At 46.2% G+C, this 23,178-nt stretch overlaps 1 protein-coding gene across 1 annotated transcript; it reads left to right on the forward strand.

The window, feature by feature from the left end:
• Positions 1-714: 714 nt before the first annotated feature.
• lrrn3b (leucine rich repeat neuronal 3b) lies at positions 715-21,954 on the forward strand. Its single transcript, XM_086147062.1, has 2 exons — positions 715-1,092; positions 13,929-21,954. Exon 2 carries the CDS (start codon positions 14,447-14,449, stop codon positions 16,574-16,576), a length of 2,130 nt encoding a protein of 709 aa, XP_086003188.1. The 5' UTR covers positions 715-1,092; positions 13,929-14,446; the 3' UTR covers positions 16,577-21,954.
• Positions 21,955-23,178: the final 1,224 nt, after the last annotated feature.

Here is a 23,178-nt window from a genome sequence, read left to right on the forward strand (position 1 = left end):
TGTTGTTGTGGGATGTGAGGTACGCCGCGCCGGTTATTGATTGCAACCTCTTGTTAAGCAACTCCTAAACCGACTCAGTGTGACCTGACCGGTATAATGTTTCCGCGGACGAGTCCTGCACCTCCCACGCGTTCCTGCTCTCCGCTGTGCGAAAAGATCTCGCCCCCGACCAACCGCACGGTATGAATCAGACCGCCGTGGGCCAAACAAGAGACATGGCCCCCCCCCCAACCGACAAAAAAATAAATAAAAATAAAAACCTGCCAGGAACCACATGGTGCGAATTGGACTCCCGAGCTCACATCGCATCCTCCCACCTGGGGAGAAGATAGTTCTTATTTCTTTTTTTTTTTTGCCCCCCCCCCCCCCCCCCCCCCGTTGAAAAATTGTTTTAAACCTCATATATAACATGTTCAACAAATTGCTTGCAAATAATCTCCAAGTACTTATCTGCTTCATCTGCTCAATGAGTCATGGGAAGCGTGATATTTTTTGCAGCGTGCATCAACCCCCCCCCCCCCCCCCCCCCCCCCCCTCGGTTCTCCATCCCCCTCCACCCCGACAGACGAAGGACATGGATGAGAACTGGCTTCTGGAGATGACTGACAGCGGCTCTCAGCCAATCAGAGAGGGGATGCGGCGACCAACTCGCCCTCTTCTCCGTCGCCATTGGCCCGTCTCCGGAGAGCCGGGGCTCCGCTCGGATATTAATGACTGCCGGGGAGGCGCGGCGCGTCTCTACGAGGTCCGCCCGACGCCCCGGTGGACGGACGCGGGGAAGGGAGAGGGAAAGGGACGGGCCGATTCTCAGAATATCCTCATAACTGCTGCACCCCTCCACCAACCCCCTCCGGGCATGGACTTTGGTGTTTTTGCGTCCCTTCTTTCCCCATCCGCACCTTCCTCATCTCCATCATCGCCACCTCCAAGTGTTTCCACGTCAACTGCGTAAAAAAAAAAAAAATTGGGGGGAGATCACACGTCTTCATGGTGCGCTTCTTTTCCCCCCGGATCGGAATATAACCCGCAGCTTCCCTTCACCTCCATCCCCACCTCCGCCGCCCGCTTCCAGCGCTACAAGGATGAAATCGGGTAAGTTTTGCTTTTTTTAAAATATATATTTTTATTTATTTCACGTCGTTTAAATGAATGCTGCGTTTGCGCAAACACCGCACCGCCAAGTTACCGGGGAAAAAAAAAAAAAAAACAACGCATGTAGTAGTCGAAGTGCTTCAAGGGGATGTTTAAGTCACACACAGACAAGACCCCTGAGGGAGTTAGGATTTTAAAATCCACGTTGGGATATTATGGTATGGAGCGGCCGCGCGGTGCGTCGCTTTTGACGCGGAGGCGCGCTTTTGCGCAACTGTGCGCCTCGACGGAGGAAGAGAAGGAGGAGGAAGAGAAGGAGGAGAGGCGGCCCGGCGACGGCGGCTCCCTCCAGGAGATCCGGAAAGTCGAGGTGTCTCAATGTGTGTGTGTGTGTGTGTGTGTGTGTGTGTTGGGGTGGGGGGGGGGGGGGTTGCAGGACTCGCACGTCTCGGAGAAATCCACAGAATCCCTCCCGCCTTAAACCTTCCTGTTGCAAAAAGACACGAAAGCAGAATTTTTTTTTTTCACCTGATTCCATCTCCTTGCCAACAACAAAAAAAAAACATCATCTTATCGGCGCACAGCATCGAGTGGGGGGGGGGGGGGGGGGGGGGGGGGTCGAGGGCTTGTGCGTAATTAAAAACAGCGCCGAGAGGCGTCTTTGAGCGCACTCACCGTCACCACTTCATCTGCCCGTTTGCATCTGCACACCCACACATTCGGAGATCCGTCTGCAGGGGGGGGATCAGTGGGGGGGGGGGTTCCCCCCCCACTGATCTCCCAACTGCAAACGGGGCGTCCGTGGCTCTCCCTCCCTGTCACCTCCACCATCCCTCTTGAACCCCCACCTCTGTCCAAAAAAAAAAAAAAATGCCATTCCGAAGGGGCTGGATTGATATTTCAAGAAAGAGAGACACAAAAAAAAAAAAAAACAGATGGCGATGATGATGATGATGATGATGATGGCCTCCGATGATGACAAATGGGATTTTCACGGGCCTGGAACGACTCTCGCCGTGATGCAGATGTGTTTGGCGAACCCACGCGTGTGTGTGTGCGTGGGCGTCTGGAGGAGGGGGAGGGGGTTCCCGGGTGGGAGGGCTCGCACCGGGCCCGGCCTCTCAGGACCAAACCGTCGCCGTCGCCCCTTCGCGTCTGACGGAGAAACCTCGACCCACATGTTTATTGTTGTCCCTCAAAACCGTCCGGAGCGCTACTTTGATTTTCGGCGACCGTCACGTGCGCGTTTCCTCCTCGTCGGCGTGGAACCACTAGGCGGGTTAGCAAAGGCGCGGCGGTAATGGGTTACTTCATTAATTTGGGCACATTTGTTCAAAACCAATCGATATTACATGTTCACGACAAGCCGTACAGTTAAAGTGAGTGGCTTTGCGAATTGCCTATTGATCTGTGTGTGAAACACTTGGGGGGGGGGGGGGGGGGGTATTGTGTCTGCAGAGGGCCCTATGGAGGCTTGGAAAGCCTGACAGGCAGCAAAGTGTGGGTGGTTCATAATAATTTCTCTATAGGTAGAGGGCAGCCAGGGAGGCGGGAAAGGTGTGGGTGCCGAGCGGTTGCTTTCCGGCGTGTAGCGGGGAGGTTTCGAGAACGCGCCGTCAGAATAAAATCAATCGGGAGAAAGCCGTCGCTTTCCATAATGACGATAACGAGATGCCTCAGGATCCGACGGAGGCTTGTGAGTGAAATGCTTGTAAACGTGTTTCGCAATACGGCTGCGGGGGGATAAGCCTGTGCAGCCGAGCATAGGCTCCCTGATAGCATCCTGTTCCCAAACAAACACAAGCGCCCATTAAAATGGAATAAGCGCAGTCCGAGGGCGCCAACATAGATCGGCGTGGATGTGATGAGCATGTTTGTTTCGTCCCCGGCGGACGCACGTTGTCCACCGTGAAGTATAAGAAAAGATGGGAGGGGACGTTGATCAAAACGCAGTTTGACAGCAGCATCGGTGACATTTTGGCGTTTTTTCCGTCCGTATCAAAGGTCAGAATGGGATTTGACACCTCTTTGTAGTACCCGGTGACATTAAACACTTTACATTTGCATGTGTGTATTGAGCTCGCAGCCGCCCCCCGGAGCCGGGCGAGGGGAACACACACACACCACACACACACACACACACACACACACACACACCGATATCGGCGAAAGGTTTGTTAGCACGTGTCCGATAGGTAAACGCAACCCATTCAGACCCAAACGTAAGGACTCCGAAAGGCCTCAAAAAAGAAATCGTATTCTTCGCTTGATGAAGGAATCAAAGCTTATTCTCTGCTAATCACTCGGGTCTTCTGTAGATTAATATCAGAGTCGAACATGATAGGGACATATGTCTATACGGCGTTTTCAAACACCAGAAGAGAAAGGAGGACATCTAAGGGCTACTGCTGTGCCGTCCATCTGTTCTGCATTCAGATTGATACATATAGCCCCTCCGTGCACTCATGAAAAGCCTGGCGAATGAATGATAATGCACCGTGAGACCAACAGCTCTTCTGCTAATGAAGCTGCATCAGCCGACCGAGGAAAATATTTATGGGCCCGCGCACATATACAGACGGACTCCTTGATATATGGAATTAATGCATGCATACGTAGACGCACCGGCGTCGGTAATCAAACCGCAACGATGCCCCCCCCGTTACCAAATCGGGACGCGGGATCGTCCGCGGCCGTTGCGAAAACGCCGCGTCTATTTATTTGTTTTAGGGTGAGACAGACGAAAATAAAAAACAGAAGGGGGAAGTCCATTTCCGACCCGGCCGAATCATAATAAAGAGGTCCGAGCTTGCAATAAATGCATTTCAGTGGCACATAATGATTGATTCCGTCTCCGTAGGAACTTATTCCCCGAGGGCTTGTGGCCCCTTGACCAGCCATATATTATTCATATAAATATAGATAGCTGCGCATCTCGGAGGCAGCGCACACACGCCACATTTGCACCTGCAGATTCAATTTGGCTCTGACTTTGAGGGATATGCTACCGGCTCCCCCCCCCACCACCGTCAACTTCCCCCTCACACCACCCTTTTTCACTCTGGCTAGCAGCTATACATGGAACATTATGCAGATTTTTGTCAAGAGTGAGTGCTATTACGTTGGGCTAGAAATGAGTGTTGGAATGTTCGCTCTGCCTTTGACCTTAACAGCGGCAGCCTTAAGCCGGATACCTTGGCTTAATTTTAATAGATGCGGCAATATGCGAATTAGACGGTGGGGGGACCTAGCTGTGCGCAAGCTGGTGCGTTATGCATGTATTATGCGAAATAAATCGAACATGTTTTTTTTTTTTTTTTGTTTGTTTTTTTACCCCCCGCCCCCACAAAGACACCGCATGCTTATTTATGAGTGCACGCGCGCATCCGCCAGGTCTGCAAATGCAGTTTCCATGGATTTGCATGTGTGTTTTCCCAGGCACTTACTCAGGTGGGTTTGCAGATGTTCGATAGTGCATCGTGTGTGTTCTGACAGATACAGCCCAAGGACACGTCTTGTCCGGAAAAAAAAAAAAAAAAGCAAAAAAAAAAAAAAAAAAAGCAGAAACCCCAGAGATGGGGGGTCCGATGGTTAATTTGGAACATTGATTTTACATTAACAGTTGACTTGCCAATGATTCACGGCCGTACGAGTGCAGATGTAAGGGGAAAGGTTTCCATCTGTTCCCCACATGCATCTGCACACACACACACACAAATACACAAGAAGCTTCATTATGCATACACACAGCATACAAGGTTCCCTTTAATGGACTCTCCCTTACCTTGGAGAAAGTATAATAGTAAATCAATGAGGTGAAGGTCAGAGGGAGTGACAGTAAGCCTACCAGAGGCACCCAACCACTTAGGTGCTTCACCCAGAAAATCGGTAGTGGTTCGGTCGTGGCATCCAACTAAATCTTTCCTAGATTGCCGCCTCTGATTTTCTCGCCCTTGCTCCAGTTTGAAAGTCAAGTCTATATCGGCGTCCTCTATCAGATCTATATATAGTGATATCACGTATGAAGAATATGGTCGAAGAGACGTCAAACAACTTCTCGGGGTTGGTCCGAGAAAGAGCCACGTCTCTATCTCAAGAGAGCAAGGAAGCCACACAAACACACACACACACACACGCTTATTAATTCCACTTTGCAAAAAACATAATTACCCCTAAAACAGACATAGGCTTTCAATGACAGACGGATTAAATTTAATTATCACTATTCCTAAGAGAAAATATTTGCGAATAATATAATTTTTTTTTCCTAGCCTTGTGAAATAAGTAGAAAACGAATAGTAAAATGTACTGGCCGAGACATAAATGGAAATGGAAAAAAAAAAAAAAATAGGCGGTTGATGAGAAGAGGGCAGGGGATCACCGCGATCTCCGTGGCTCTGACAGGTGCGGACGCAAGCAGAACGCCACGCGGAAACATCCGACGCGCAGTACAGTTTCCCGGACCGTCAGCCGCTTCGGCCGGCAGCGAAGGGTCAGGGAACTGACAGAAAGTCAGATACGTATGCAGATGCAGTCGATCCGGCGCAGCTGCGGCGGCAGCAAGGTCGGTGACAGGATGGTTGCAGGGGAATGGCTCGTTCTGCTGTAGCCTTTAGCATCGGGTTGTTTGTGATGCTAAACGGGGAAACAAGGAAATAGAGTGCGACTTGCCCCCCGGCTGATAAAATGGCAGCGGCTGGTGGGGGAGCGGGGAACAAAACTGAAAAACGTAAGAAAGCAAATGAAACCCAGCAAACCGCATATTTATCTTTGAATATGCAAAATTATATTTTGGATCCCCCAAAACGGGAGCTAGGCTAGTTTGGGTAATCCAAACTAAATCTGAAAAAAACAAAAAGGTGCCAAAGCTTGGTTTTGTGTGCACTTACACATTAAACACTAATAATCCCGAAAATTAAATACCTTCAATGCAAACTACCACCAGCCAAAATAACAAATATGGAAATGTATGACTGTCTGACTCATAAATCTTTCACACTGCTCTGGGATGAAATGAAACCCGTGCAGATGGTGACGGTCGTCGATAACAAGCGGAGCGGTCAGCTCATCTGTACGACTTGTGTTTTTAAAGATGACTGATGAATCGTGTTTGAACCCCCGCCCCTGATTTTCTTTTAATAGCTCCACTTAAATCACTACACAGTCTCCGGCTCCACCATTAAGATTTGAAAAGTGGAGACAAATTTGAGGAAGCAGGGTGAACAGAACACGGATTATAAAGGAAAAGAGAAGCGGGGATTGCAAACTTATGAGAAAAACGGGGAGAAGGAATGGAAGAACAAGCCCGAGTGACTTTGAGAAGAAAGCATTGCGAGCCTTATTACCAGTGGATCAAAATTCCCAGTGAACCATTTCTACAATACGGAGACTATTCTCTTGAAAGAGGAGGCAATTCGCTGTGCCCTACTTTCCACTTACATCTGACCTTTATGTCTTCCACCCAGTTTTACCAACTCTCAACAGATGCAACGCAGCCTTGTTACCGCTTAAACCGTGCAGGGCTCATCATCATCTCCCCAAAGGCCAATACGCTCACCACAAAAGTCTTCACCTAGTCCACCTCTCTTTAGCACGCCTGAATGTATTTTTACCTTCGCTTGGATAAATGATTTTATTTACGCACGAACCGGCGGTCGCCGAAAAATAATTTTTCGGACTATAAGTTGCACCCGAGAAAAAAGAAAGTAAAGAAAAAAAATTTTTTTTCATATATGGGCCGCAGAAATTGAATTGTGAAATGAGATATTTACATCGAAAAATTTTGTAAACGCTTATCTACATATTTCAATCGTTTCCAAACGCTATTAGTGAAACGGTCGATCGAGCAAAACAGAAAAGTCATTAACGGCAGCTTTATTTCCCTCCCCGGATAAACAGATCGACTGCTTTCAACTTAAAAGTTGCCGTGCGATGAGGTTGGGAAAAATTAAAAAAAATACCGTGTCCCAAAAACTAGCGTCGTCTCCTTCTTTGCACTGACCTCTTGCGTCCGTCTCGTTTTTGCCCCCCGATGGCCGCCAGGGAAGAAAAATCCACGGTTTAGCCGTATCGCTGTATAAGCCGCGGGGTTCGAAGCGGAAAAATACGGTAATATGTGCATCATCTGCGAAACCTAAAAGAGTCGTGCAGCCGGCGGGAGGATTTAAAGCGGCGTAAAACAAACAGTTCTGCCTGGTTGTTTTGGGTCTTGAATTAGCGCCGCGGAGACGCCAGGACCGGCGCTTTCTGCCCTCACTGTGCACACTCATTAATTCCAAGCGGTCATATCTCACTGGTCTCTAATCAAACTGTACTTGCGCCATTACTGTTCGGAACAGCCGCCGTGTGTAATGGAGAGGGACCTGGTGGGAAAGTAAGCGTGAGATGATGCCAAGATCTGTATGGAGGGTGGGGGGGTGGGGCTTTTCACCTTGACAGCGGGCGAAACCCCGAGGACGGAAGCTCATCCAAATTCAGGTATATCACGATTAGTCTGACGGCGTCGGCAGACGAAAAGCAAACGATCTCCAAACGGCGTATTTTGGCGCTATCGCTCACAAAATCCACTTAACACGGACGCTCTGCTCCTTAGTGACAAAGAGATGGTGGAAAGTCTAAACCTAAAGGATTCAAAAGAGAGGAAAGTCAACCTTTCCGTTCCGGTAATCTCCGACCGACAGTAACTCAGTTTTCCCAGAAACGCCCGATGTTGTGGTTCTCGTCGAGAGCGACGCGATGGCGTTGTCGGGGACGATCGGGGCATTTTTCAAGCGAGAAAGACCATCGCTGGTAAACAAGGCTGAACTTAACTCAAAGCCTGGGCAGATAGCGAGAGATTGCAACCAAGATTAACAGTGGCGACAGCGAAAAGCCCCCGCGGGCTCGACTGTCACCCTCCCACTCTAATGGAGGTGCTTTGGAGGCTTGACTGATTCCCTCCCGGCCCCCACGTACTCCGACACCTGGGAACTCGTGTTTGCTCCATGAGTGAACACCTTACACTGACCTTTAAAAGACTTCCAGCGGCTCCCGGAGTAAATGTCAAAGTTTAATGTATGGGTGCGATTACTTATTTCAAGCACTTTATGTTACATTAGCCGCTGTTTGTAATGCAACTCTCCGCCCGAGATTCTCCAGTGTCGAATTACAGCAATGCATCTTTACATTGGCTGTTCTCTTTCAATATTTTCCGCCATTTTCTTTCTCTGGACGATAATATTATTTAGTGTTTTTAACGCGAATTACACCGAAAACCTGGAACCTGCCTCCGTCCGCCCGGGTGGATCCATCCCATCTGCCACCAAGTCCTTAAAACTGACAAAGAACCGGCCGTCGAACTGAATAGGACTGATGCTCATTTGGTTTAAGATACGGAATACTGAGAAATTATTATTAGTATCATGAATTTATTAGCATTTCAGAAATAAGTGCTTGGAGAAATCATTCGAGAATTTGAATTCTTACTTTGTTCGTGGAGAAATGGTTTCTGAATGTCGGATAAGCATCATTTCATCGATCGCTTTGGAAGACGAGAATTTAAAATCTGTGATTTATTGACAAGCGCAGCTATCAAGACTGTTATTTATCTCTTAAAACTCCGTTACGTTCAGTTTTGAGGGTTATTATAGAAAAGGCCGTGTCTGTTTTGTGTTTGCCCTCTGACACACGTTTCAGAGATGGAAAGACCTACGAGTCAGGCGGGTTTATGGTCCTGAAATCCCCCTCGCCGAGGCAAACGGGAACGCTGATGAAAACAACGGAGGCGACCGTTGCGTCTAATAACACGACCTCTCTCTCTCTCTCTCTCGCTCCCTTTTTAACACAAACTATTGACAGATTTCTAGATAATCCGTGTGTCCCGTTTTGCCGGCGAGGTGCAAATGATATTTCTGGGGTTGGCAGAGGTTAACACACACCTTTCTAATCATATGACAGGTTCCTCCTTTGGTGACTCATTGCGCTCTTCACATCTCCTCTCGCAACTGCCCCCGCCCTGCTCCACCTCAATTACTGGCAAGTGAGCAGTGGATTGTGGGAAATTAGCTCTATATAGGAGCGGTGTGTGTGTGTGTGTGTGTGTGTGTGTGTGGGTGGGTGGGTGGAGGTAATGTGGCCGGGAAGCTTGACTGGATCTCCCGCTAATAGGTTAGAACAAGTGGTTTGTGGACTCCGTCGTCACAGCCGTCACGGTACGCGGCCTCTGGACCGCCTCTCCGCACGCCGGCCCCGCCAAAAAGCAATTTATCCGTTCGACTACTTGGGGATGATGAAGATTGTTAAGATTAGAGGGATGCCGAAATGTACTCCGGGATTCTAACCATATAACAAAGAGTAATGAAATGCAAAATCACCCCGGCCGGGTGCAACGTCTCGAAGCGAACGGACGATTTTAAATCAGGTTTTCGATATTATTGACGCGTTAGGAGATGTTGATTGGGGTGTATCGAGCACCGAGAGCTTTTTTTTTTTTCTGCTTCCGGATTCACTCTCCAGTCGGCCGTACGAACCTGTCTCGGTTGTCTTCGGCGGTTTTGTTATGTCATGGTATCATTGTCTTGACACTATCCCGCTCGGGCGGTGAGCGTGCCCCGAGACTCGCTGTGTTTGCAACGTATGACACGTTGCCACACAACATGTCACCTCCGATTTAGTCAGAACGTCTTTGCGAGCGCCACTCGAAATATTAACCCCTCAGGTAGCTCTCGGTGAGACTCCAGCCAGGCGTTGTAACATAAATCTAGAATGAAGCCATAAAAACTTCAGAAAAAAAGATGAGACTTCCGGATCATTTAATTTTGATGCCAGAGCATATGGATGATAAGGTAAGAGTAGAAAAAAATATATAATAATAGGTATAAATAGTAATAATGGAAATAAATAAATACATAGATAATAATAATAATAATAACATTTATTATTATTATTGTTATTAGCTGTTACTGCTGTTATAATAATAACAGTTGCTTCTACCGTTATACCTCTGTTATAATAATAATAATAATACTAATAATAGTAACAAGAAGAAGAGGAAGAAGAAGAAGAATAAGAAGAGGAAGAAAAATAATGGAGGAAAGAAATAATAGAGGAAGAAAAATAATAATAATTATCATTATATCATATAATGAAATTATGTATTATGATATATATATATTTTCAGAATTTATAATGATAATGTCATGGTATCATTGTCTTGACACTATCCCGCTCGGGCGGGCATATTATAATGATAATAATATGAATGATAATAATAATTAATATAATAATAATAAGTATTTTTATCATAATTATTATCATTATTATTATAGTTGTCGTTATTATGTGATTTGAAAATGCAAAGGTTCAAAGAGTATGTTGTCACATGTACAGTCTGGAAATGTGTTTCCCTGGACGATGACTTTCTTTTTTCTTTTTGCAGTCCACACTGAGGCCAGATAGATAGCAATTCATTATAAGAATATGGTTGCAGCTGATTTAAACAGTAGAGAGAAATGTGAACAGTGCCGAGAAATGTAAACAGCATGAACAGGATGTGGACGTTGACAGAAAGAGCGGAAATGAAATGCAAAAGACGATGTTTTTACACTGTTTGATAAAAACCCGTTGAGTATTTATCATTAGCGGTGGCAGTAATGGGAGCTTCTGTGACGGTTAATGAGTGCTGATAGTTTCAGAATGAAACCGACAATAAATGAGAACAGAGCTTTTCACTTTTTGAAAATGTTCCACATGTATTCAGGCGCGCCGAAATCATTTCAATCGACGCACACACCGGATCCAAATCAACTACGCCTTTGCTCAGCGTTGACCGAAACTTATTCTTATCCATTAGCGGGGAATTGTGTTTGCTCGCCGCACCATCTTGCAAAGTGTCCGGTTAAGCCTCCTTAATCCCACACTGGATTTAATCGATGCTGGCAAGTTAACATTAACATCAAACCAAAGAGAGTAATGATTCTCTTTCATTAGCTGTCACGGTTAAAACCTCCCCGTTTTCAACGGGAACCCCGAAACTTTGAAAATCCGACGCGGAGACATCTTAAGTTTTCGCGTCCGTGTTCGATATTCTCACCGGCGCGTGAGACTCGGGCGCGCCGTCCAGGTGGAAATATCGATCACCGAGGAGCCGAGGCACTGCCCCCCTCAGACACAGTTAACATGATTGATAAAACAAATAACAGTACATCCTGCTAGGCCGCTACGGTACCCTTAATAACTTAATAGGACCGCATTACATCGCTGGTGATATTGATTGCCAGATTGAGCAGAGGTGAGAGCCAAAAGCTGAATTACGGATTCTGGCCTTGGTTTCCAGGGTGAGGATTAACAGCGCGGGCCACAATGAAGAGCCGGTGCTGAGGGAGAGAAGCTAAATCCTGTTTATCAGAATGCTCTGGGTGTTGCTGCTTATTAAAGCGCCCGGTGCTTTTGAAAAATAATACCCCCCACCCCCTGTTTTTTTTCTTCCGCCCTCCCTCTCCTTCCGCCGGCTCCGTGTCCGCCTCTTCCCCTCCCCGCCCGTTTTTTTTTTTTTTTTTTTTCAACCGACGCCGGAGCAGAGGTTGAAGAATGAACCTGCGTCTCGGCTTCGCCAGCGCAGCAAACTGCAGCATTTCTGCTGCTTCCGGGAGGATTTATTTATTTATCTTCATTTTTTTTTTTTTTTTTTTTTAACCCCCTCCTCGCCCCCTCCCCCCCCGTGGCCGTTGAGGTGGAAACCGCCGGGGTGATGAAATGAAACCTTTTCTCTTGTTCTCACTTTCCAGCCACCGTCGCACTTGATCTCTTGATTCCTTTCATTTCATCCCCTGTCTCTCTTGACTTCGCCATCACGCAGCTCCTGCTCTCATAGGCCTGAAATATCTCCAAGCATCTGTTCATCAAGAGGCGCGTACGAATTACTCGGTACATGTTAGGCGGCGGCATTGCGTGAAATGACAGTTTTGCTAAGAATGTGACGGTTGAAGAAACCTGTCATAATAAACAAAGACATAAAGGACTAAATAAACACACACACAAAGGAGATCACAAACACAATGAAAAGGGGGCGTCTGAACCGACGACCGAATCAGAAAAAAAAAGCCGGGACGAGCGTTGGGAAGTTGCTAATTTTAACCATATTTCCATCAATCATCTTTGGCATCTCATTGTTGAGAAAAGCAATTATTATCAATCTAATAATACAAGCTATTCGTGTGATTATAAGCAATTTCCACCGAAAAAAGGGATTATTAGGCGGCACTCCTCTACCTAGCATTCCCGCAACGGTAACCTGGACAGAAGATCGTAACCGTGTTGTGAAGGATTTACGGACGTTAACTTAATGTATTCATTTGGATTCATAATTCATCCTAGCTACGTCGCAGAACTGCATATACTGCCTCTCAAATGGGATATGGGTTGCCATCTTGCAGTGACAGATGGGCTGAAATGGCTTATAGTCTATGGATTGCATTTGTAGATTGTTTTTCATTGATGATATGGCAACTTGAGGAATGATACATGTATACAAAACATCAACCGAGGCTATGAGGATTATCATAATGAAGTTTTAGAGTCTCGCTGCCGTCGCCTTTCCTTGAGAAACAACAGGAGAGATCAGGTATGAAATGAAAACCAAACAAAAAGATTTACAATAAAAACCTGCATATATTCCCCTGCGCCTGTGTTTTTATGGGGAGGGGTATTATTCTTACATTAAGGCCTTGCATAATGTTCGTATGAAAGTGTGAAAGCTCAGATTTTGCCCCGGAATTCCAGTATTTTTTCTCCGTGAAAGGTACGTTCACCGATGAGCCAAATCCTTTCCGCATCGGACGGCGTAAATCCACGTCGTCCAGAATTATTTGCGAAGCTAGTCAAAGGGGTACGGACGAAAGGAAACGAAGCATACACTGCGTGTATCTCAGCGACAGAAGTTGCGATAACGCAGGATTATCGCTCCCAAACAATCTTCGCCGTCACATAAAACCGCTCCGGCCCCGCAATATCGCAGCGTTGCAATGATCGTACAACGTAAGAACGGCAAACAAACCGATAGAAAACAACGGCGCCGTCGGCTCGGGCTCCCTTCATAACCGGATCAGCTGATATGCGTCTTTTGGCGAGCTTATTATGCCGCTGTCGGCCTCCGAAGGGGGCCAATCGCGGGGATTTAAGCGAGGCGGAGCTCTCAAACGGGCAACACGTAAGATCTATCGATCAAAATTAGGATTCGGCTTCAAATTTGTGAATAGCTTTGATTGTAACTTAAAAACCACTCAAACCTAGTGCAGCCTTGCTCCCCTAATCAAGCTGGTAATAATCATTTTTAGCTTCAAAGCTGTAAGAGTTTGTATATTTTTTTATACAAAGAATCTTGAAGGATATTGGATCTTATCGTATCTATGGTTGTTAGCTGTTAAATGCAAAACGGGTGAAGAAGAAGGGTTCGACGGGATCCTTTTGTTTTGTGAGCATGGCTGTAGTGAGTGACACACTGGACTGCATTTCGCTGTTTTAAGGCCGTTTGCCCTTAAGGGCCCCTCCTAATCCAAGGCTACCTGCCATTTTTGGAATCCTAATAAAGAATTACCCTCGACAAACAATAGACTCCCTCCGCCAACACGGAGGTCGAATGCCATATTATAAAATTGCATGCGGTTTGTCATGAGAGTGAAGTCTAGAAGGTCAAGCAGATCTAAATCTATGGTTGTGTTTTGAAGTGAGTGTATAAATGTCAGCATGCATCCGTGTGCCTATAACAAATGTCAATATGTCCAAATCCTTCTCTTATGACATTCACTAAGCCCCTGCGTTATCATGTAAGACTCACAGCGTTTCTTGTGTGTCTCCGGCAGGTGGGAATGGACGGGCTGCGGACTCCAGAAGCTAATTACATCAATCCACGCGGAGCTCCTTGTTTAAAGAAGGAGCAGTGTTTTCATGGACTCCTACAAATGTGCTGAAAATAAGTACTTTGAAGTGTAATATCACATAATCTTTTTTTTTTTTTTTTCGTTTCCCTTCCTTCCTTCCTTCCTTCCTTCCTTCCTTCCTTCCTTCCTTCCTTCCTTCCTTCCTTCCCGCCCTTCAACTTCTCGGGTGTACCTGACTGCGGTCCTTACCCTGCACCCTGACATCGGCGGGCAACTTTGAGCGATTAGTCATTACATCCAAGGGCGTCCGCGCAGCATTGCAAAAAAGAAAAAAAAATAAGGGAGTTGGGAGCCCTGCTGCATTTGGCGGCGGCGGCGGTGGCGGGGTGGTGAGTCATTCGCCTCAGCAGCTACAGCAAATGATTCAATACTTGTAAAGTCAGCAGCTGCGACCACATAATCTACAAGGACCGATTTTTTTTTTTTTTACTCGGTCCAATATGAAGGACGTGTCATTTGCGGATCGTCTCTTTGTCGGCTTGGCTGTGGCCTTTTTCGTCGTGGCCACCGAGGAGAAACCCGACTGCCCGAAGCTCTGCGTATGCGAAAACAGACCTTGGTTCTCCCCCAGTTCGGTGTACATGGAGGCACAGACCGTTGACTGCAATGACTTGGGACTCTTTAGCCTCCCGGACGAGTTACCGAAAGGCACGCAAGTGTTGTTGCTGCAAACAAACAATGTTGCCAAGATCGACAAACCCTTGGATTACCTGGCCAATATCACAGAGATTGACTTATCGCAGAACAACGTCTCTTCTATGAGCGATGTTTATCTGGGGAGTCTTCCTCGGCTTCTGTCTCTTCATATGGAGGAAAACTGGATACGAGAGCTGCCCGCGAGGTGTCTTGCGGAGGTGGCCAATCTTCAAGAGCTCTATATGAACCACAACCTCATCGCTTTCATTTCCCCGATGGCTTTTCAGGGTCTCGGCAGCCTCGTACGACTCCATCTCAATTCCAACAAGCTGACGGCCATCCGCAGAGAGTGGTTTGATCCCGTGCCCAATCTGGAGATTCTGATGATCGGCGAGAACCCGGTCCTGTCCCTTGACGAGATGAACTTCAAACCTCTCGGCAACCTCCGCAGTCTCGTTCTCACCCGAATGAACCTTTCCCAGCTTCCCGACGACGCGCTGTCCGGTCTCGACAACTTAGAGAGCATCTCCTTCTACGACAACACTTTCCCCGAGGTTCCGCACTCGGCGCTGAGAAACGTGAAAAATCTCAAGTTTTTGGATCTAAACAAAAATCCCATCGCGAGGATACAGAGGGGGGATTTCGTCGATATGCTTCATTTGAAGGAGTTGGGGATTAACAGCATGCCGGAGCTCGTCTCGATCGACAGCTTCGCCCTGAACAACCTGCCGGAGCTGACCAAGATAGAGGCGACGAACAATCCCAAACTTTCCTACATTCATCCCAACGCCTTCTACAAACTGCCGCGGCTGGAAACGCTAATGCTAAACGGCAACGCGCTCAGCGCCCTGCACAGGATTACCGTCGAGTCGCTGCCGAATCTGCGAGAGGTTAGCATGCACAGCAACCCCATCCGCTGTGACTGCGTCGTACGCTGGATGAACATGAATAAGACCAATATTCGCTTCATGGAGCCCGATTCTCTCTACTGCGTGGAGCCTCCGGAGTACGAGGGCCAGCATGTAAGACAGGTGCACTTCAGGGAGATGATGGAGATTTGTCTGCCACTTATTTCTCCAGAAAGCATGCCGGAGCGTATCAAAGCCCGCAACGGGAGCTCCGTGTCACTCCACTGCCGGGCCTTTGCTGAACCGGAACCGGACATTTACTGGATCACCCCTTCCGGCATGAGAGTCCTCCCCAACACCGTGTCCGACAAGTTCTACATGCACCCCGAGGGAACCTTCGACATCTACGACATAAGCGAGAACGAAGCCGGCCCTTACACGTGCGTCGCCCATAATCTGGTCGGGGCCGATCTCCGATCCGTCTCGGTCGAGGTGAACGGGTATTTTCCGCAACCTTCGAACGGCTCGCTCAGTGTTGCGATCAAAGCGGTGGAAACAAACTCCATGCTGGTCTCCTGGAAGGCGAGCCCCGGCACCCTGGCGCCCAACATCAAATGGTACACCCTTTCGAAGGATAGCGACCCCACCACGGTGTTTACCACCAGGGTGCCCTCCGACGTCCAAGTCTACAATCTTTCCCATCTCAGCGCCGCCACTCAGTACAAAGTGTGCGTGGACGTGCGCAGCGTCCACTACAACCACGACGTCAAATGCGTCAACGTCACCACCAAAGGATTAGAGCTGGCGGTCGACGACGCGGAGAAATTCGACGCGGCCGTAATCACCGTCTTCGGCATGCTGTTAGCCGTGATTTCGGTGGCCTGCCTGCTCATTTATATTTCTTTGAGGAAACACCACTTTTACGGGGATATAAGGAAATGTGACTCCAAAGCTTCCCTCGCGCCGCTGGAAGCTACCGGTATGCGGTCTCCTTTCTATACCAGGCTGTGGGTTTCAGGTAGAGGACTGCCCGGCGGAGTGGAGGTGAAAGCCACAGTCATAAATGTGTCTGACAATGCCTTCTAAGGAGCTTGGCGGAGCACCACGCGACAACTCCGCCAAACGGACAAAGCCACGGGCAGGGGTGGACAAATCTGTAGGACTCTTTCAAAGGCACACCCGTCGCTGGCCCCCAGCCGAGATACACTGGCAAAACGACTTATTGGACTGGGACGGAACGGCTCAAACTAAAACCACTCGTGTTCTCCCGGTTTCCACCATAGCTAAAGCGGCGGCGTTCGCGACCGTCGCGTCAAACAGAGCACGCATCAACGGGAAGGGGCATTTACGGCAAAATACATACGTCAGTACCATTCATGAAGAAAACGCGGGCGGGCAAAAGGGAAGCGAGGATGACGGTCAACTCTCTTGTAACTGACTGTTAAATGTGTTCAGAGTTGTGGAAATGTCCGTGTGGTCCCAAGCAATACCGTCTGTGCTTTGTCAAACATCCATAGACGAGTTAGAGATACAGTAATAACACCTGTCTATAATGGGAACAGAGAATTAGTAGAGTAGACAAACAACAGTGACTATGGTGTAAGCCTTTTGATGAAATATACAGCCCCCTCCCCCCCTTTTTCTATTTAAAATCGGATTCTTGCTTTTTTTCATGGAAATATTGTTATATATTCTATTATGTTGATGTAATGACGAGTCCTCTGTATCTGAAGAGTTTCAGTGAAGGCAAGGAGCAGAATACTTTTGATTACGACAACACATCGAGCTTAACGAAATCCGGCGAAGGAAACGCTCGTCCAGAGAAGACGTTTGCCGACGTGGCTGTTTGTTGCCGTGCGGTTCTAATGGCAAAACGGCGACCGGGATAAAAAATGCAGATGCGTTAGCACTAAGACGAGCTTGGCGAAGGAGTGCGGAGTGATACGACGCGGCCTCGAGCGGTAGTCTGTTATGCCCTGGTAAGTGCCTACACGAACTACATGAGGTAGAAAAGAGCAGGAACTGAAGAAACGCGTCGGCCACAGCAAAATATGTCCTCATTGCAGAATCACAAGCTACTCAACAGTACTTTTAGTGGAATACCTTCTCAGTATTTTTAGCAAACATATTTTAAGAAGACATTTCGTTGTTGCTTTGGGTGTAAAGTTAAAAAGCCATTTTTATATTAATTGTTCTATATGTGATCAATGGGCACAACAGACTAATTACGAAAAAGTCCTAAGAAAAGAAAAAAAAATAAATGTCATTGTTTCTTTTACAAACAACCGTTTACGTTCTCATTTTGCTCTCCTCTCACACGCGCCTCGACGCACGGGGGCTCTCGGCGGCGACGTCGCGCGACGCTTCCCTTTGTCGTGAACGTGCAAAATTTGCGCGATTTGGTCAATTTTTGTTTTATGCCGAGGCAAAGAAATGAAAAAAAAAAAAAAATCCCCTTTTAATGTGCATGTCTATAATGTGTTGGCCGTTGGTATGGTGACAGGACCGAAGGAAGAACAGGATTTGGATGTTCAAACGTTTCTGTGTTTTTACAGTTTCCAGTTGCACTTTTAACCCTTGTGTTGTCTTGCGGGTCAAAAGTGACCCACTACCATGTTTAGCTGTAGAAAAAACACCTTAACCTATTTTTTTCCAGCTTGAAATTTTATGACTTTTCCTAAAGAGACCCCATAATTAGAAAAAGCGATACTTCTTTTTTGTTTATGTTTCCATGTGGGCTGTACACCACTAGGGTACAAAGATTGTCTTACGGGTCATTTTTGACCCGTAGGACAAGGGGAGTAAACACAATTTTAAGATCGCACGAGGGTTAAAATGCAACAGGGGGGAAATTTCAACGGAAAATATCGGGCGCCTCCCGCGAGCGGCGGCGTAGTCCTACTCCCAGAAGCGTGCGAATCCAAACCAACCAAAAATAACAAGACCCGTGCCAACGTTCGTTCCCTCCAACGGCGCTTCTAAAGTGACCCTACCGGAGCCTCGGCCTCTTTTGCCCCGACAGGAACACCGTGTTCTTTTGACAGAGAGATAAAGCGCGGCGCGGAAAAAAGCCGCACAGGGTGGGACTGAGCTGAATCTAAACTCTGGGACTCACATTTTATTTGTCTCACTGAATTATCCAGCATACAGAACACTTCATATGTGAAAGCCCGGCGTGATGAATGGTTGTCAGAGACGGAGTGACACGGTGGATTTATCAAACCCCGCCTAACAGTCATACATCAGGCTAGCCTTCAGCACCGCGGACAGAGGCTTTTAGAGCCGCGCTATCTGTCAAAGACAAAGGGAGTTAAAATATGGCGCGGCCCCGCTCCTCAGGTAATGCTCGGGTCGGACTGACTTTGACTTACCGCAGAAACCGGCGCGTAGCACGACGGCAGGGCGAAGCGGAAAGTAAAGAGGGCGAGCAAAAAACCGACGTCGCCGTCCGATGAAACGATAGACGTCTCTTTCGGAGCCGCAGGTACGGCGACGCCGGCGCTGGAGAAACACAACGTGACAACCCTAAAAAAGGTACTAAATGACGCCGCCTGGTAAATAAGCGCTTCGGGATCGAAGCGGCTCACGGATATTAGCCATATTGTTCCTTGGCTATACATGTTTTACAAGTCGTGATTTGATTACATACTTGAGTGAATAAGCTGAATGATATCCAGAAACTCATCTTTCCTGCTGTCTGTCCTAATCTCCTGCCTATCTTCGATCACTTATTTTCCCTCGCTCTCTTCGCTGCCGCCGCCGCTCTCCCCGCGCCGGCAAGCATACGAGCGAGGGGAGTGTATTTTTGTCTCACTTGGTATTTTCAAAGCACTCTATAGTGGATAAACAAAAGAAAATAAATCTCCAAATTTCCCTTAAATAACATATTAAAAAAAAAAAAAAAAAAAAAAAAAAAAAACAGGGAACAGTCAACATTTAATCCACATCTTGCTGACTCTTCAAATATTCAAATATTAAATCCACCGTCTTGTATTAAAAAAAAAAAAAGGCGATCTGCACCGAGTCCGACGTGAAAGCGTGAGGGCTTCATGAATAGGTGTACCTCCCTGTTATATATTCGTGTTTATTTTAAAAAAGGATAATTTTCGGCCCGAGATCGGATCCAGCCATTCATCTGGGAGGAGGTTGTCGGTTCTATCGTCGCAAATTTCATCGTCGACAGAGGCCAAGCAAGTCGGCAGCTGGCTCTTACAAGTAATTATTCACTGAGATTGAACTAAATACATGCGTGGGAATGATGTGATGAAGGGAAACAGATGTCATAGTCGTGATGCATTTTGTTACGTGAGTTTAATTTGATTTATTCGTGACAAACCGCAATACACACCCGTACGATTTAAACATAAGTTGACGAGAAAAGAGCTAATCCGATCGAAAATCCCGGAGCGTCGAAAGCAACTTAACGTTGACCGAAAAGCTGTTGACTGAAGCTTTAGCTAATTTTGCCGACCGTTCTTATATCAATACAAACAAAATAATGTATTTATTATACATAAAATAAGCAACTGAATCACTATTTTCAAAATGATGAACATGAGAATGTACCGAAAATAAAAATACAATTTAATGTTATTTTTAGTGAGAATGTACCAAAAATAAAAATATGATTTAATGTTATTTTTAGTGGTCTAATGTAGAAATTAAGTGAGTTTATTTCGAATCTGTTGAGGATGAACTGCATTATATACAAACAAGATTTAAACATAATATGAAATATATTTAATATTTAATATTTAAACACATATAGACAAGAAAAGAGGAAACGGTAATCCCGATAAAAATCCCAAGGCATCCCACGGCAACTAAACAAAAAGATGTGGACTGAAGCTTCAGCTTATTTTGGCTACCCTTCTTATATCAACCCGAACACAATAATGTGTGTGTTATACATAAAATAGGCAATTTAATCACTATTTTCAAAATATATCACGAGAGCATCCCAAAAAAAAAAAAAAAAAAGTATGATTCAGTGTTATTTTTAGAGCTCTATTGCCGAAATTAAGAGAGTTTATTTTGGACTCTTCGAGATGGATAAACTGCACTTTATATGCACACAAGATTTAAACATAAGTAGACGAGAGAAGAGGAAACAGCGATCCATATGAAAATCCCAAAGCGTCTAAAAGCAAGTTAACTTTGACCGAAAAGGTCGACGGAGGCTTTAGCTTATTTTGCCTGCCCTTCTTATATCGACCCAAACAAACGAATGTATTCATTAAACATAAAATAAGTAATGTAATCACTATATTCAAAATGATATACAGGAGATGCACTAAAACATTTTATAACACCAATTTTTATAATTCAGTATTATTTTTAGCGGTCTAATGTAGAAACAATTAACAGATAAATGCAGAAAACAGCCTCATTTCAGAGATCAGCTCTTTGCAATCTCCTACTAAAACACTGCAATTACCTATTTCAGCGTGTCCCTCCCTCCGAGATAAGATATGGAAAATAGCCTCCGACTGCAAGGGCTGCGAAAAAAAGCAAACAACGTTCCGGCTCCGGGCGTTTTTATACGTTTGAATTACAAGCTTATTAAAGTTACAAACTTCCACGTGTTTCGGCCGCGTGTAGCCACGGGCACCTGCGTCGCAATGAAGAGTGAAATGTCAACACGCGTTTACAACCCTGCTGCCAGCGCTTTGCTTCATGCTAATTTTTTTTTTGAAAAGCCTTTTGCCCGCTATAGCGAGAAAGACCGGGTGACCCGAGAGCGTAGAGCGCCGATTGTTTTCCTGACGGGATGAAATAAATTTACAATCGCATTCATATGCGTACTGTTTTTAAAAGCCACATTCATTTTTATACGCTATCACAAAGTCTTATTTGCACCGTATGTCACGTTGAGTCTCATCAACTCTTGACGGATTCACACCGGAGTCGACGTCGGTACGAGTGACAAGTAAATCTCTCACGCGCGAGCTCGTATCATCGGCGAGGGAGAATTCGGCCATTCCGCCGCTATTCCGAAACACGCGTTGCCGTGTATTTCCTAAAAAGTAGAGACAGGATGTCACAGCGGATTTAGCACGGCTCGTCAAAGCACAACCAGTCAAAAGCCGTTTGTGGGTGTGCGCGTTTTCTGCTCGGTCTGGCCTCTTCCTGCCTCCGTTTTCATAAATATCTCTAGCGACGTGTTGCCAACGTGCGGCGAAGAAGAATGCTCATTTTCTCTGTTTGCGGCGTGCAATCACACCAGAGCATTCACACACATCTACACGCCTGAAATCCATTTTCCACGCGGCAGAAGACGCCCTAGCAACCGCAGCTGCTGCGAGTCATTTCCAGTTTGGACCGGCGCAGGAACCGGGCGCGGTCGTAGATTTCGGGGCGACGAGCATACTCAAATTCATATGAAACTAAGGGTTTTTGTGAAGATAATAATTCATGAAACGTGATTTAATCGCCTGATTTTTAAAAGAGTCCCGAGTCGTGCATGAATCAGGGAAAAAAAAAAGGACAATTTAATAAACCAAAATGACAATTTCATCTCAATTATATTGCTTTCGCTATCGCGGGGGAGTCAAAAATATATCTGGAATTGACATTTATCCCCCGTGGCGACGCTCTTGACGCAGAAGGCGCGCGCACACTTTTGACGCCTTTCGTCGTAAATCGCGGTTTTGAATGATCCCGGCCAAACCTCTCATATAATAGAGGTGGCCGATTGATTAGAAGATCATTTGAAATTAGAGTAGGCCTACAGTAAGTAACCCCAGGATATTGACGTATGTGGCAGCGCTGGTTGACCGCAGTGAAAAAAATCAACTTGGATTGAACGGGGGGAGTGATATTACTCCGCAGAGGGCTTTTCCACTAATTAGTAGCCCCATTCTAAAGCAGATGATTGGTTTCCTAGGCTGCTAACAGACGCCGCCTGCCTTTGTCTCGTTGCACTTTTCCTCTACGACGCCGGCCTGCACAACCCCGACCCCCGTCTTGGATCGATGTGGGGGACTAATGAGTTTCTCACATGCATGTGCTGATGATTGATAGGGGAGCAAAAAAAAAAAAAAAAAAAGATAAAATAAATAAGTAAACAAATAAAATAAATAAAAAAAATATATAAATAATTAAATAAATTGATACATAAGTAAATAGATGTATAGATAAAAATAAATAAATGGATAAATGAATAAATAGATAGATGGACAGATAAATACGTAAATAAATAAATAGACGTCGAGAGCTTCATTTATGTATAAATGAGGACGCTCGTTACCGAGCAACACAAGTAAGGATGGTCTTTTTTGGCGGTGGGTTTTATTATAGGGGAGACGCGCCATCCCATCAGATTCATGAGAACCACAAAGGCCATTGATAGCCACGGCATCCTCCATTCATCATGGCTGAGCGTTAAAGGGCCTGTTGAGCCTCCTGCAGTCACTACATTGTAAGTAAGTACTTACTTCTTATCGCGGACCTGAAATTCTTCACAAGGATTCATTTGTGTTTTGTGGACGGGGAAGTTTAAATAGATTAAAAAAAAAAAAATGCATGAAAAGGTAACCGCGCGGGTGCGTACGCAGTGGGACACATCTGGTTGTGAATTTAAATAAAAATAAATCCAAAGCGAACTCGTACAATATACACCATATACAATGCGCAGTTTTTGAAAGTAAGATCTGCTCATATGGTTTAGAAAACATACATTCCTAGCT

This window comes from Fistularia commersonii, chromosome 5 (assembly GCF_037954325.1).
Source record: "Fistularia commersonii isolate RoL2024-O1a breed Wild chromosome 5, RoL_Fcom_v1.0, whole genome shotgun sequence".
Lineage (NCBI taxonomy): Eukaryota > Metazoa > Chordata > Actinopteri > Syngnathiformes > Fistulariidae > Fistularia > Fistularia commersonii.

Excerpts from the sequence above, each read along its gene's own strand:
- lrrn3b (XM_086147062.1), top strand. The coding sequence starts at position 14,447 with ATGAAGGACGTGTCATTTGCGGATCGTCTCTTTGTCGGCTTGGCTGTG.